General features: G+C 33.7%; 1 protein-coding gene across 1 annotated transcript; it reads right to left on the bottom strand.

Annotated features, from left to right (window-relative positions):
* Nucleotides 1-3,958: 3,958 nt before the first annotated feature.
* On the bottom strand, nucleotides 3,959-12,517 carry LOC105053956 (ranBP2-type zinc finger protein At1g67325). Its single transcript, XM_073245810.1, has 8 exons — nucleotides 12,357-12,517; nucleotides 12,052-12,097; nucleotides 9,947-10,065; nucleotides 7,288-7,504; nucleotides 7,093-7,160; nucleotides 6,917-6,980; nucleotides 6,205-6,317; nucleotides 3,959-4,298 (listed from the first exon to the last, which is right to left on the bottom strand). Exons 1-8 carry the CDS (start codon nucleotides 12,369-12,371, stop codon nucleotides 4,146-4,148), a joined length of 795 nt encoding a protein of 264 aa, XP_073101911.1. The 5' UTR covers nucleotides 12,372-12,517; the 3' UTR covers nucleotides 3,959-4,145.
* Between the last annotated feature and the right edge of the window lie 5,075 nt (nucleotides 12,518-17,592).

Raw genomic sequence — 17,592 nt, forward strand, 5'->3', positions numbered from 1 at the left:
GGTTCACTGGTTAAAGATGAAGATATAGATGAACTTGAAGTATGCGTATATTTTTTATGTGCAATAAATGAGAAAATAGATAGTAAACAAGAACTATTATAAGAAGAGGTGGAGCTTTATGATAGAGATGGCAAATAATTATGTATTATGTATCATGTATCATAATACATAATATGGATATGCATTATGTATCATGGTATATGTTGAGTTCTAATGAATAATTGTATCAAGTCTAAATTTTTTAAAATATTTATTATGATCCACACACTGTTGCTTAAATTTTTGAATTCTTACTTTTGAAGTATGAATAAAAAAATATATTTTTAATTTTTGTAATGATATTTTGAACTATATCTATGCCAATTTGAACAAAAAGATTTAAGATATGATATGTACATCTAATATGCAATAAATTTTTATTGAGAATGGAATGCAATGAATCTTTCAATAATTCAATAGTAGAATTATTATTAGATGTATTGTCTAAAGTAACAGACATAATTTGGTCATTAATGCTATATGAACATACAGTTTGATAAATAGTATTAGAGATTTGTTATCCAAAATATGAAAAATCTAAAAGATGAAAAGCATGAATATATTTATTTAATTGCCAATCACTAGTAATGTAATGAGTAGTAATAACAATAAAATAATTACTACTAATAGATGCGGACCAATCATCCGAATTTAATAACACTTTTGCATTTAAGGCAGAGAGAGTTCCAATCAAATTTTGTTTCATTGCTAAATAATTAGTCATAGCGACTCTTTTGAATGTACATCTACTAGTTCTTTTGTGAGTAAATTGTAGGGTCAATTGAATATATTTTTTAAAATTAAAAGGCTCATATAAGCTAAAAGGTAATTCATCCTTAACTATCTATTTTATGAGTTTTTTTTTTGATTTTCATGGTTATATGCAAAATTACCTATAAGATTATCCTCTTGTGTATTAAGAGTGCTTTGAAGACGAAAATTACTCATCCTATGATTTTCTTGACGTCTCTTCGAATAGTCAGTTCTCTCTCTACTAGCACAACTATATAATTTGACATATTTTTTATATTTTACTTTTAAAACTCTATCGATCATAACTCTATCAAAATTATTCCATACAATACTAATCTTCTTACAGGGAAGGGATTTGACCTTCGATATTGGTTTCAGAGGAATTAGGAGCATTAGTTTTTTCTACCTCAAAAACAGAGGAAATGTCAAAATAACTCTCATTAAAAAATGCCATATCTAAAAATGATGAATGCAAATAATAAAAACTAACTTTTGCCGTATCTAAAAATGATGAATGTAAAAAATAAAAACTAACCACAAGGAGAAATTGAATAGAAATAGAGCGGAGATTTGTGAGCTTCCTCTTGTACTCCTCAACAAGGACCTCCAATAGATGGACTAATCATTTTCTTATATAGTACTTGAATATATAATAAATATAAATTAAAAATTAAATTATTAATTATTAATTATTAAATATTGAACACTTACTAAATATTGTTAGAAGAAAAAAAAAGTAATAGTAGTAGTAGAGAGAGAGAGGAGAATTAGTTTGGTGTGGTAAGAATGAAAAAGGAAGGGTCTTTATAGAAATTTAAATATTTTTATTTTTCTAAATTACTCCTAAAACTAACTATTTTATGACTATTGGGGGTTTAAAATTATAAAAATTTAAAAATGGTGTGGCTTGTTAAACCTTCGGCCCAATAGGTTTACGCACGGTCTCTTGCCCATCTCTAATTATCTCTCAACAAGTTCAGTTATACAAAACATTTCATCATTTTCTGCAACACCAATGCACCATTGAAAGAGCCTTCCTTATGCCTTGGTGGGGCAAGCTGTGAAGATATTCCTTTGATTCGTTCTGTAAGTGGGACTGACTGAGAAAGTGCCAGTATTCATCTTCTCTCTCGTATGCTTCAATTAACTACAAGGGTCATTTTGGCCATCTCAGATTTTTTAAAAAAAAATAATTTTCCAAATTTGACCACGAGCCCATGGGATTGAAGATGAGGTCTCCATTTAAAAAGGAATTTCATGTAAAATTTTTGTGTAGAATTTGTCATTCCCATTCTTAAAATCTATTTTTAATATATCGTCGATCTATTCTTTCACTTTTCATATTATTTTTAATGTTTATATCTATTTTTGTATTTTTTTTCTTAATATTTTTATTCCATACACATTGTAAGTGTCGATTTGCTAGTCTTCATCAAAGTGATATATTTTGATGTTAGCTCGGAGGATGAACGTTTGTGTGGTATGTCAGGAGCCTGTAATTCGAACTCATGAGTCACTAAACAATCTTAGTTGGCTAATCGCTCTATGTTCTTGATTAGCCAGGGAACAAAAAGGGAATCAGAGTTGTCTGCCGATTAATTCCAGGTTGCGTTCAGTAAGTCATTTCAATTCAGCAATATGGTTTGGTTTTTGCTTGAATCCTCATGTTTAGTCCGGTAGTCTTGATCGATTTCAGATCAGGCGTATCAGTCTTCACTACAATTCCCAACGCTAACATATGATTGAAAGCCATTTGGTGTAAATTGCTGTTTTAAAAAAACAAACATAAGATAAATGTGTATAGGTCAACAAATAAAGCAAAGACAAACTAGTAGCTTGTAGAGGTTATATCAATCTATTCTACCCAACAACGTTTCAACTTAACCAGCAAAACATAAAGAAAGCTGGTGGCAGGATGTTTTTACTAAAAATGACAAAATCGATCTGACCCGATGGATATGCATCATATCTAAATTCGATCAAATTCAAAAAAATAAAATTTGATTGAATTCAGATTTGGATAAAATCCAAAAACTATAGCACGGATATGGATAGAGTATAGATAGTGCTATTTTCTATTCAAATCCGAATCCGAACTTACAGATATGGGTAATACTCGAATCCATATCCAAATATATATATTTATAATTCTGTTTTAGTAATTCTGTTTTGATTGATAATATGTATAAAATTATTTTGATTGTTTATATGTTCAATTTTGAATTGTAATTTTATTTCTATGTTTGATTTCTATAAATCTGAACTTATAAATTATGTTCGATGTTGAATTGATAATTTTATTTTAATTGATAATATGTATAAAATTATTTTAATTATTTATTTTTTTAGATATGAGATGGATATGATGTGGATATGGATTGGATATGAAAAAATAGATTATTCATGAATATCTCCGAATCCATTAGATATGAGAATAGATATCTCTTTTTTTATCCGATCGAATATCAGATATAATTTAAATATAAAATATTAAATTTAAATTTGAAAATAAATAGTATAATATCTGATCCAAATCTTACCTATTACCATCCCTAATTTTTACCCCTTTTTTTTTTAAGAGTTTGGTGGTGCTAACCAAATGTTTCTTATCGATGATACCAAAGTTATGATGTATCAATAATTTCCTTTTTTTTTTTTTGAATCACAGTAATTTGTCAGAACAGAAGCCCAGGCAAGGTAGAAAACGTAAATTACTCCGTTAAGAAGCACATAAAGTTGGACCTACAAATTACATGGATTTTGATTTCACTGGATCCAACCATGAGAAATCTCGATTTGTTTTTTTCCTTTTGAACGGCTCTATCCTCGTGGCATAAAATTTCTTGAAACTTTTCCGAAGCAGCCAAGGACTTGGGCGTGCCACCAAAAAGAATTTCGGGCCCTCAATTTACTCAATGTCGGAACGCTTATGGGAGCCTTGAACTCGAGTTAAAAAGCGAACCGTAGTTGTCTGGACCCTTTTACCTCTAGATATTCCTAGCGGATCCAAGATAATTTAAGATTTTATTTTTCTTCTTTCAGATAATTTGCACATAGAAGAGGTACAAAGTGTAGAAACTTCCCTGGCGAAAGCCACACAATTCCTATCACAGAGAAGAAGCATCATATTCATCATATGCTCCAACAACACCAAACCAACACAAAATGCCAACAATAGCTTCTAAAATTCTTGCAGTACAGGTCCCAAAATGGTCCAAACTCAGCATAAGCAACCATTGATCATCTTATGGAACCGCAATCTGAGATTTCACAATAACTATCTCATCTAAATCAAAATCCCTGTTCTCATTTCATTCTCGAACAATATTTAATCGCACCATCTGGTTAAATGTCTACTTGCTCGTTGAAGGCTTCTCATTTCCACATCCTTTCCTGTTGCAGACGGTTCGGAAGGGATAGTTAAGATTATTGCATTTGTTACAGGTCCAGCTACCTTCCGGTGCATCCGCATAATCCTTATTACCAGATGCCCCGTGACTAGAAGCCTGTCAGAAATAAACAAAAGATTATAAATGCTGCCGGAATTATTATTTTTCAATAAAGGAGTAGATAGAGTCAAATAAAAGCATGAAAATTATCATCAAAAACAAGTGAAATTCTTTTTTCTTTCAGTTACATGCTTATAGTCACTGTTACCCAAACAAGATCCTTGGTAGTGGAACCAAGCATCAAGAAGTGCAAAGCCTGCATTTAACGAGATGCATATGCCTGTTGCAATGACTAAAGTATCTGGTGGATGTCAAAACTATAACCAATCATATACTAAAAAATATATTGCCTAATAACCAATGAAAACTATTTAACAAAGGCCAAGTTTGTTTGCATTCACCCATAACTGACAAGCTTAATGCATAGCTTACAAACAAATGTGTGCGCGTGTGGCAACACAGGCCCCTCATCTACTAGTATGAGGTACATTAAGCTGCTTGTTGATTCTATATCTACATGTGTTGAATTCTAGCAACAATATATCCCCAATGTATTTATTGGGTTGGAATTGATGAATAACCAATACCAATATTAATGTTTATTAGTGTTGAATAGAAATTCGAAATGGGGCACGGCCAAGCGGTAAGGCAGTGGGTTTTGGTCCCATTACTCGGAGGTTCGAATTTTTTCGTCCCAGATCGTTTCCATTAGAAACGAAAGATAGGATCACATTATTCATGCTCATTCATCTAATGCATATTCATGGCATGAAAGCTCACAAGGATAATCCATATTTTGACTAGAGGTGCAACTTAGACAACTTGAGCTGGTTGGTGACCAACACAAGCCCAAGAGATAAAAAAATGCACCACTCGCAGCCAGCAGTATATCTGTTTGTTTTGACAGCTAGATAGTTATGAAGCGTTAAAAGCAGTTAATTTAGGACAAGCTGTTTGTTTACTCGTACAAATAGTTTTATATTTGCTCCTCCAAGTGAGAGCAGAACTATATACCACAAAAACTTGATCAAAATAGAACATTCCAAAAAGTTAACAATAATGAAAAATGTAACGATAACCACAAGCCAATGAAGAAAAGGTATTGATAAACCCTTTGATCATGGCAAGTTTGAAGCATTGAGTTCAATCATTCTTGTTACATTTTTTGTAAGTATTGTATGTAACCATGCATTAATCACCTTGACTGCCTGAAAAAATAACTTCATTTAAAGCATAAAAGACAATTCTTACCAGAAAGAAAAGAAAAAAAAAAAGCATGAGGCACTTAAGAACATGGTGTTTAGCCATATTTTTGTTGTTTGTTAAGATATTTAATTGTTACTTCCAATTTACACTTCCAGCTTGTCGAATGTATCAACATCTATCCTGCTAATCTATCCTACCTTTTATCCAAACTACACAAGGCAAACACAATAATTTTTAGGTGGAAATTTATTAAAATTAATCTACTCTAGCTAGGGCCCAAATTAAGACAATCAGGATGTAAAATCAAATACAGAAAATATAGCTAAACTTATTGCCCACTAGACACCAGCAACCTTTATGTTGAGCTAAAGTATTTTTTAAACTTATATGAGCAAAACATCGAATATCACGTGTGCGTGCGTGTGTGCATGTGATGCCAGATGGGGGAAAGGAGGGTGTGGAAATTTATTAAAATTAATCTAATCTACTCTAGCTAGGGCCCAAATTAAGACAATCAAGATGTAAAATCAAATACAGAAAATATAGCTAAACTTATTGCCCACTAGACACCAGCAACCTATATGTTGAGCTAAAGTATTTTTTTAAACTTATATGAGCAAAACATCTAATATCGTGTGTGTGTGTGTGTGTGTGTGTGTGACGCCAGATGGAGGAGAGGAGGGTGCGGGTGTGTGGGTGGAATAAACATGTTGAAACAGAAAAGTGAAAATGATGACAGAAAATATGAGTTACGTACAGAAGTAGGCCTGGGAGCTCCACATTTCTTCATGTTGCAAGTGGTTCTGAAGGCAAAGTTGACATTGTCACATTTGGGACAGATCCAATCACCTTCTGATAACCCATCAGGACCTTAAAAAAAAAAAAAAAAAAGTCATGCCCCACATGAAAATGGAGATAAATAGATGAATTATGAGCATAGGATGCACAGCTTGAGGGAACACAATGCAATGGAAAACCTTCTAACAATTATTTCAACTCTGTAATTGTTGTTTTAAGAGTCTTCTCCAGGCAGCGATCACAACAATATCATTAGGCGTAGGGGAAGCACAAATATATACAAGAAATATGTATGCATGTACATATTGTGCATATACACAAATGTAAATATATACATACATACAAATTCCTAACTGAAAAACAAAACAAAAATCACCATCCACTCTCCTTTAATCTGTTTCCCCTTCCATCCCCCCTCCCTCCCGTAATGACCGTAACCAACAGAGAAGAATATCACATTAATGATAAGCATAGAGTGAACAGTAATAACAAAAAAAGAACTCCACATATGACGGTCAGAAAGAACCGGTAACATATGATATAATAATACAGACGTAGAGAACAAGTGTGCAAGGACAAGAAGTCAAATTGCTTATGGCAAATAAATTACCATTCATGGCAACTGCACTGAGCTAAACAAGATTAATCTATATGTTTTTTTTTTTTTTTACCTCCACGGCGTTTTCGTGAAGCATTGCTATCAGGTAGAGCTCCTTCAGACCATGGACTTGGAAACTTCGAAATCCAAATGGACTAGATAATTAGACAACCTTGAAGAGATCTATAGAATCTATAGAAGAGTAAGTATATAAAATATTGCATCCATATTTAGAAAATAAAAGCATACCGGTACTGGTGAACCTCGGTACCCATATCCATACTGGTCCATACTAGGGCCAGGACCATAACCCATGCCTGCAACACCCACAAGCATTGGCAAAAGAACAAAATCAGATACATGAAAGATACATCAAACAGGTATTGTAATAGCCAATTGCTCATACATCAAAATGAAAAAGAATTAGAGAGAGAGAGAGAGAACCTCCCATTGGTCCAGGTGGACCATATGGAGATAAAAGACCATATGGTCCAGAAGCACTACTCTGTAGCCCATAGTCATAACGCATGCCCACATGTGGAAGCAGGGCACCATAGCCACCGGAAATCCCAAGTGGCATGGGTGGTGGTGCCCCAACACCTCCATAGTAAAGAGGTGCTGCATGATCAAAAGCTCCAGGGATGGGTGTTGGCCCTATTCTCTGGTGAAACAACAATATGTTAGCATCTGAAGTTTAATCTAAATCAATCATCAAGCTTTGATTAGATGAACATATTCTACATGAATACCAAATTGAAACAAAAAAAGACAAGGGCAGAAAAGTAAAAACTCTTTTCCTCGTGTTGTCTACCATGAAAACAGCAACCACTATTTAGGATGCAATTAATGTTACAAAGCTATCATTACAAAGGTCTGCAATCTCAGATCATACCGCCGGGTATGGGACACTGTATCATACCGATAGGGTACCCAGATTCAGTATATCCCCTGTATAGGGTGTCAATATCGAGATACATACCATATCGACACTCAGTATGAGGTGTACCAATTGGGAAAATAATACAGGTCCAGTACCCAGATTGCAAACCTTGATACAAATTGGTGCCTAGTTATATATAAACTAATTCTAGTTCAAAGCTTAGCAACATATATATTTGAAGATTTGATGGTGTTGATTCGACCATCATCATTCTACTTATCATTCCATATGCTAGGGTAGTTTTATTTTTCCATTTTAAAATTGCTAATAATCACTAAAAAGAAAGTGTTGTTATAATAGAATGCACTTTGACACAGTGTAAACTATGTAAACTACATTTGCACAAGCATCTCATATCATAACAATAATTAATTAAAACTCTAGGGAAAAACTAATATGGCATATAACTTTTGACAATTCTACAAAAGAATGCTGCAAATGAATCAACCCTGTAGGTCTAACAGCACTATCTTAATGTTATAATAATGTCATATGGGAAAAAATAATTGTAGCATTCCAGTACTGACATCTACAACATGGATGTGTGGTAATGCAAATCAATCGCAACCTATACTGACATGCAACAGGCAAGGCATTGTATAAGCTACAACAGTAGCAGTAATTATGCTGACTCTCAAGAAATCACTCACACCTACCACATATTCCATCAAGGATGCTAGATCAGCCTCCAAGACTTCTATGCTGTTGTAGTCCAAATTGAGGGCAAGACTGTTGATGAGTTTCAATTTGCATATATTTATGATGATTGAACCATCTAATTCATAGTTTGATCTCTTTCAACAAAACAATTGAGGAATGATTTGGTTTGATGTTCATTCAGCCCTGAAGGTTAAATTGAATATTGAAGCATGTGTTTGGACCTACAACTGAACCCAGAAAACCTAATATGTAATGTATTATGGCAATCACAGTATGGGGAAAGTTGGCAATATAGCACTAGTTTGCAGGCTTGTTAGTATAATAAGATCAAATTAGGAGAAAATCAGCTAAAACACTTGTCCTCATTCTGTTAATCCTCCTCTTATTATGTCTGTTTATTTACCTTTCGCTTTCTTTATTCTCAGTTGTTCTCCCATTTTCATCTTAAAGAACATCTTCTACAAGTTGAAGACAGACGAAGAAGCTCTAATGCCTCCTCCTCCAGATGATGCCAGGATTTGCACTTTTAAATAGACTTAGAATTATTCATGGCATTTGAATTTAGATTTAAACAATAATTAGCATGCTTTGGTTTATACTACATCAGATGCTGTTGTCTGATGCACAATTGCTAGAAGTAGGGGGAAAAAACATTCGCAGTCACAATCTCAAATCTTGTTCTTGCTAGCGCTATGACATTTGAAAGCTGTTGAACTTTCTTCTGCTTGCACCACTAGTTACTGCCTGCCAAAAAATCTCTCTCACTGCTAGAGTGATTTATTTTAATGCCCAATATTTTTTTTGACCTTCAAAATCAAGTGGATAATTGTTGTCCAAAGCACACCAAAAGTTTTTTTTTGGTTAATGTGATTTAGTAAGCATATTAATATTTAGTTCACATATTTACAGGCACTTGTTTTTTTATCAATTCAAGAATTTTTGTCTGCTAGGATACGCCAGCTTCTGGTCTTACTCTGGGCACGTATAATCTGTCGTCCAATAGAATTTTCTTTCATATTTCTGTGATAAGAACTTGATATGTTTGCGGATAGTTACCTCTAGGTCATTATCTTGCAATCAAACTAGATATATAAGGCTCATTAGAAACATACGTTTCACAATGTAAACAAACACTTAATAAGGAGTATGCTTATCCTTTTCCCTTACCATAAGTGGTTAGCTCATTAGTGATATAAGGATCATCATGGGCCAAAGCAATTGGCATGGTTATTGCTTCCACTTCTCTTTATCTTCCTCTTGTTCTTATTTTTGTTGCCTTTTAATTTTGCAAGGTTATATAATCCTATCCGCTCAGGCTATGGAATCTAGAATCCTGACAACAACTTGCAGATAACAAGTAAAATAATCACAATTCACATGCACTGAAGTTTATAAAAGGTGCATATACTGGTGTACAAAACTTTATTGAAGTAGCAGAAGACATAACAATTCTTTCATTGGAAACCACAGTAGACTAAAATCACAGAAGCAATGATAACTTACTGGACTTGCACTAGCTGATGGTCGGGGAGCACCACATTTTCCACGATTGCATACGGTTCTAAAACTGAAGTTCATGTTACCACATTGAGGGCATGTCCAATCTCCGTCACTCCGAGAAGCTGATGATCGTTAAAAATTTCTTTTTAGACACAAAACAGTTATCTTGCAGCATTATATGAAAATGACATGGATAACATCAATATTCTGGCATTTCACAATAACCTTGCATAACAAAGGCAAATTCCATGCAATTTGGCAGTGATAACCAAGACATACAGTACAGTACGATAATAATACTATGATGGTTTAAGATTAAAAGCACAAATGTAGCTCCACATCTTTCTTCTGATGATTGACAACATCCCCTGATCATTGCTAGACTGGCCTAATATAGCAGCACCATATGTGTTTTACCCAATGGAATGAAACCATGTAGGGAGAACATGCACTGATGAATGAAGTGATCAGTATTAGAGATACTTCTCAGCTCTGTTCTTCAAAGCCAAATCTTCTAAAAAGTTACAACATACACTTCATACTCAGTATCCTTCCTTTTGACAATATGCCATTGCTCACAACATTTCAGCGCGCTCTGGATTATAGAAGAAAACCTCGTGAGAATTATCACTTGCTAATTTCTAATCAAATGGGAGAAGAAATAGACCACTTAGAACCATGTTCCCTCAACAAATACTGCCAAAAGTTTTGAACATATTGTTCACATGTAATTTGTGGAATAAACTTATAAGAAGATTTGGGAATTCCATCCATCATGTTTGTTCCCAAGAAGGAATTAGCTTTTGAAAGCAAACATTATGGTATAACATATTTCACAGCAGCTCTTATTGTATATATCCACAAAAAAAGGGTGCCTACCCTTATGTCATTCATATCGCTCTCACACACTTCAAACCCCCCACCCCCTCCCCAACAAGGATAAAATAACCAAAAAAACAACCATACTCTATTATTGCTCTATGACAAAAGGTCACTAAGCCCACATTATCTCTCCTACTACATTTCTTTGAGAATCAAGCTAAACGAGACTCACTTTAATAATGTATAATATTACAATCTCTTTAAAAACAATAATAACACTATCACCTACTGTATCCTTATATCCCATTTGTACTGAAGCACTTAACAGATCTATAAATTAATTTTATTTCATTTTCGTTTGCATACCATGCACATAGCAGAGAGAGCACAGGGTCTTAGATCACTCCAATATTGCAACAGTTAGAGTTCTGAGTCTCTAGCTTCTTCTTTGTTTCCACTTGATAATATACTTTTTACGTAGGAAACAAGAAAGGATAGAAGATGCAGATGCATATGACACAACTACATATCAACCTCAAAAGGCATCAGTACTTGAACCTCACAAATATGGACTTCACAACTCAACAGCTAATAATTCTCCACCATCAGTTATCCATGTGGGATACACTAACTATCTTGCTGAAGAATTTCTTTCCTCTTCATTGTTCCATCATTAATAGCAATTGAAAAAAATAGCAGTTTCCCTATAACCGACATCAGCTAACAATGAACAAACAATCAACCAGTTTTTTTCTCATCTCAAACACGAGTCAAAACCAGCTGAAAAATCATCCTTATGCAAGGAGGTGACTGTAACTGGATTGGAAGATCTCATTCGATCTTTCTTTTTGTTTTCTTGTTTCATTGGCAGCAAGACATAGCTGTATTGGTTCCACCAAACCAAAGAATTCCAATATTTGAATTCCCAGGCCCTCAAAACGGCAGAGAGACTTCTATTGCCAGACCAACTGGTCACAAGAATCCCTTGGGTTAAATTTTCAAGACCATAAATCAAGCATTACATAGCCAGCTGCCTCCTGATCAGAGCGATCATACCCGCAACAATTTCAAGTCGATTAGATGGAACTAATCAGAAAAAGAACGTACAAAAGTTAACAGTCATCTAATTGCAGTATCTATGATTATAAAAGCTGTGAGATTAAACTGATACTAGTGCAAAAACCTACGATTACCAAAGAGAGTGAAAATCTCTGATTAATTGATCAAATTTTCAGGTCTGTAAACATAAAAATACCATCTGAATGAATTAAAATCACTTAAGCTACCTTCATTACGTGACCGTTTGGATCCGAACGAGCCGCGATTATCCACCTACATGATGAAAAATGTCACATAAAGAACATTGCGACAACATTACTCGGCTAATAAAACTACGCAAAAATAGAACAAATGTTAGGAGGAAACTTCTGAAGGAAATTTTTTTTTTTTTAATAAATCTTGCAAAAAGAATCGGTGCAGACGGCTGCTTAAACCCTAGTTTCGCCCCGGGGTCGAGAGAGATAGAGAGAGAGGGGAAGAGAGAGAGAGAGAGAGAGAGAGAGAGAGAGAGAGAGAGAGAGAGAGAGCTCACCTTGGCGGAAGCCATGGGGCGGACGGGAGGGACGGAAAGAGGGGCGTGGGACGTAGAGCACTGGTCCGAGTGGAGATGGCGAGGCGTAGCGAGACTATGCCTCCGCGGCTCTCTTTGCGTGCGACTCCAATCTTCCTTCCGCAGTTTGCCCGTAGGGCTACGGGGAATTATTTATATACCCCGTAGCGCTGCTACATTGTTCCTCCACGGCTTGATCGTCTGAGCCGGCGTCCGATGCGCGTGAGAGATGGAAGGCCGTGATTTTTCCCCTTTGTTTTTTTTTTTCCCACATATCATCCTATTTATTAAATAAATAATTCAATCCAAATAGAATCAAAAATGAATATACCAGGTATCTATATCCATATTTATTTTATTGACCCATACAAAAATGGATATGGATATCAGATCTAACGTATTCATATCCATATTTATTTTGTTGACCAATATAAATATAGATATGGATATTATTCAGATACTGAAAGTATAAATATAATTATGCATATAAGTTGGATAATTAAACTTTATGATTACAAAATCAAAAATATTACTAAATAGATGATAAATTAAATTAATAATAGATTTATATTATTATATATTTTTTAAAATAATAAATATTATATAAAATTATATAGAGTTATAGATAGATTCAGATATTCGAATATAGATCGGATAATTATCTGTCCATATTCATATCTATTTTTTTTTTTGCAGATATAGATACGGATATAGGTATTAGTCGGATTTTTAAATTTCTATTCATATCTGGATTAATTCATATATAATAACAAATTTGGATAGATATTATTCATGCTACTTTCACCCCTAAATCTGAGCCATAATCTATTTAGGCCATGTTTAGCTAAGCTTTTAGAGTATCAGAAAATACTTTCCGACTCTCCAAAAGTACTTTTGGATGATATAGTAATATTTGGTAAAAAATTAAAAAACTGCTTTGACTTTGCCAGAAAATTGAAAAAATTTATTTGAGATCCTAGAAATACTTTTCGACGAATATCGAGAAGCTATTTTAATTTAAATAAATTTTTTAACGATTCAAATACCCACTAACAAATCTCAAAATTACATCTTATATCATATTATATTATTATACTATAAATATAATATAATATAATAATAAATTAATATTGTGATATATTATAAACATATAACATAATCTATTATAGTATTATTATATTCTAACAATTTAATTTAATATAATAATATTTAATAATAATATAATAATATTATAATATAGTATAATATGATATTATATAATTACATTATATGATAATAATATTATACAATAAAATAATATCTTAAAATATAATAATATTTACATTATAAATATATAATATAATATATATTATAATATTATTATATTATAATAATATAATATTTTAATAATAATTATATTATATTATATTATATATTATAATCTATTATTAGATTAGATTATAACCAATATATTATATTACATATAAATTATATTATAATTATTATAATAATTATATATTATATTATAACATTATGTTATATTATATGATAATAATATTATATAATATTATAATATTATAATATATAATATAATATTATATTATTCTTTACTATACAATACCATGCAAGGTTCTTTATTGTCATTTTATCATACCAAAAATATTTTTATATTTTAGTTATCAAATATATGTTAAAGTTCTAAAGTACTTTATAAATATGGTTACCAAATAACAAACAGTGTTTTATAAAAATTCTACTTCTAAAAACTCCAAAAATTCTACTACTAATAACAACCCCAGATAGGGCCTTATTAAACAAGTGGAGTCAGATTAAATGGATTAATTGATTAAATAAATTTAAATGAGTTTAACAAGCAAAGCGGGTCTAAATAGATTTTAACAGATTAAATAAATTTAAATGTGTTTAACAAGTTAGACTGATTAGTTAAATAGAATAAAAATAAGTTAAATAAGTTTTAAACATGTTACACATGTTTTAAATGGTTTAAATAGGTCAGGTCATAATCTGATCTAATTATTAAACAGATCAAATTAAGTTAAAGGAATCAAAAGTCTAAATATAAATCCGATCCATTTAATAAATATATTTAGATCGGTCAACTCATTTATGATCCAAATAAATTTATATCGAACTCAAATCCATTTAAAGTAGATTGTTTGAAGATCAGGATGGGTTGGCTCGCAAATTACTACCTCTAATTAGATACCTCAGGAAAAGTAAAAGTGGAATCGTCAACATTTCCAAGAATTAAGACTAGAGGATGAAGGCTACATGGGGGGAAATAGATATATATTACTTCAAGCCATCTAACCAATCTGTTAATTTAGTTTTTGGCTTGCATGGAAGTAATCCAGGTGGCCCCTTGACTCTTTTGTTCAGGGAGCAATGAGTTTAGATGTATTATCGGAATGGTTTACCCCATCCCACAACCTCTTCCATTCAAATTTTTTAGGAATAGGTATGAACTTTTTACAAATGCAATTTTTAAGTATACCAATTTTATTCATAGCAGATATTTTATATTGATCTATTTTTTCATTTTTATAGAATTTGGACTAAATCAGTTCATTTGTAAAAATGAGCTCTAAAAAAATTATATTGGACCAAATCAAGAATATTACATACCATTAGTCATATAATCATGTTATATATATATATATTTTATACTAGTGTTTTAACCATGGCTATAAGAGGATTAGTCAAACTGACTCAATTTTTTTGATAAGCATATAATTGATGACATTAGAAATGGAGTTGACCTTACAAGTCCACGAAGGGACCAGCTATATGGGGTTGGACCAATCTTGCCTTTTTTCTTTTATGTATCAATATTTTTAGTATTGAAGTGATACATCACTTATTTATTTTTATGCATCAATATTTTCTTGGCTTTCATCACAAAAGCTTATTGTATGCTTGCTCAGATGGCCTTTTCGCCTAAGGTGTGGCATTTAACAAAGATTTTATTGTTTTCCGCTGGGACTAGATTGTTATTTGTCGACTATAAATTACTCTATGTTATAAGATTCAGCTCGTACACCACTTGTATTCTGCAGTGGCAATGCAGTGTTTGAAGATGAAGAAGTTTATGTAGGTCAAACAGAGCAATTTGGCACTGTTCAAACGCGCATTATTGATCATACTCTTGTTTGTCATATTTTCTTGGTCTTTGTGACTATTTTCACTAAAAAAAAAAAAAAAAGGGACATTCTTTTTGACTTCACCAAACTATTTCTGGTATGATGTTGGAAGGAGCAAAAGATGCCCCATAGATTGTCAGTTCACTGCAGATGATAAGTAATCTGAAAGAAAACTTAAACAAAGGTAATATCGGTGACGTCTTCTCTGATTCAACTACAAGTAGATATCATGTATTTATTTTCTTTGGTAATTTTGACCTGTACTATGGCTATTTTTGCTTGTGAGATGGGTTTCTGACGCAAGAAAGGAGATTCATGCACTGACATTATCTGAAGCAATTTGATTTTTCACACCACATGTAGCCTTCTGCGATGATATGTGTGAGAAATGAGGATATAACGGTTCAGAGAAGACTTCCATATCATCAATAGAATCACAATAGATCAATTTTTCTCAAAAAAAAAAAAAAATACAAATCCTTTGTTTTGCTTTCAAATTTGCAAGCACAACCAAGATTGAATTGAAATTTTTCATATCTATTGTTGTTGCGGCCAATCGCCTCGTCGCCTGATCGTCGGGGAACGAGCGCCTGCAAAAAGGGAAGTCCACACTGACCGGAGGCGGCTCCGGCGGGGACCCTCCAACGGTCAAGTCAGAGAGGTGACTGGGCAACAGTGAAATGAAGACAGAGAGCTCGATCGAGGGAGAGAGAGAGAGAGGAGCAAGTCTGGGGTTTCGAAGTTGAAAAGAGTGGAGGTCCCCTGCACTGTTGCCTTCTCCGATTTATATAGTGGAGCATGGTATGGTGCCGCCATTAATGGCGCGGACAATTGAGGAATTGTCAACTCACTGTAGACTGTCAGAGTCGCCGTAAAAGTGTCATATCGCCGTGGAGCTGTCAAATCACTAGGGTTGACAATGTCCTAGGCGGGATAATGCCCCTAGGTGGCAGTGCCGCATGTTGCTGTCAGAACTGACAAGCTCTGGCGGCTGTACGGCGATCGGAGGAGTCGACCGATCTTAGATCGGTGGTCAGCTGTGTGGCGTCGGGTGGAGATTCGGGCCTCTTTGTTGGTCAGCGAGTCTTACGTGAGTCGGCCGTCAGACTCCCCGGTTCAGTCGGTCGGGAAAACAGGAAAAGTATGCCCGACCGACACATCCTCAGTCGGTCATGGGCCGTTAATTGGCCGGTGATGGCGTTCGATCGGTCGGTCGGTCGACCGGACGGTCGGTCGGTCAGTCGGTCCGATTATAAGTCGGTACGGGCGGGATCGGTCGGTATTCCCCAACAATTGTATATTCAGACTGAGATTCTAACATAAAATCTAATAACACATCAAAGTCTATCCTAACAAAGTTATGCCCATTGCCAAGGATCCAAAGAATCACATTTGTTGCTTGATGGATGATGCATTACCAGATTTACCATAGATGGCATGAAGGTCAAGGGTCTTTATGCTGTGCGCTTGGTCGATATTCTCTTAATTATTTATATATCTAATTTGTACCTTGTGACATTAATGCAATATTTGACTGAGTTTAAGAAGTTCATTGTTCTTTGAAATAGCTTATTCAATAGTGAAAAGATTGGGCTGCTTCAAATTTCTAGATGCACTATGCATGTAGATACCTGTGATCACCAATTCTTGCTGTGAATGAAATGATGTTCCTGGTGAATACACAATGAAGTATAACTTCTCCATTCAAGGAATTAGATTTATGAAGCAATTAGATGTGATTGGGTCATGTTCAAATTACAGCTAGTTTCAATATGCTTTGAATTAGAAGTCCCAGAGTAGGACTGAGCATTGGTTAAATGTCTTTACATATATCTCCAGGTACAAAGGAGCTTTTAGATGCAATGCAAATAATGAATTTATTTTCTTTTCATGGCTGATTTTGATCCCACTATATGGTCTTTTAAGATGGAATCCCCACCGAACTTTTGTATAGGGTGTTTGGTTTTCTCTATCCTCTTCTTTTCCCCTTCTACTCCAGTTCTTTTGTAGCTCCTGCAATTCTCTGTGGCATTGCTGTAGCGATTTGTATTTCAGGGACAAAATCCATTTCTAATTTT

The sequence above is a fragment of the Elaeis guineensis genome, chromosome 11 (genome assembly GCF_000442705.2).
Source record: "Elaeis guineensis isolate ETL-2024a chromosome 11, EG11, whole genome shotgun sequence".
Taxonomy (NCBI): Eukaryota; Viridiplantae; Streptophyta; class Magnoliopsida; order Arecales; family Arecaceae; genus Elaeis; species Elaeis guineensis.

What these genes read in the sequence shown, in the direction of transcription:
- LOC105053956 (XM_073245810.1), bottom strand. An exon ending in ACCGAGGTTCACCAGTACCG is followed by an intron (nt 6,981 to 7,092) that starts GTATGCTTTTAT and finishes TGGATTTCGAAG; the next exon opens with TTTCCAAGTCCATGGTCTGA. An exon ending in TTCACGAAAACGCCGTGGAG is followed by an intron (nt 6,318 to 6,916) that starts GTAAAAAAAAAA and finishes TTTTTTTTTAAG; the next exon opens with GTCCTGATGGGTTATCAGAA.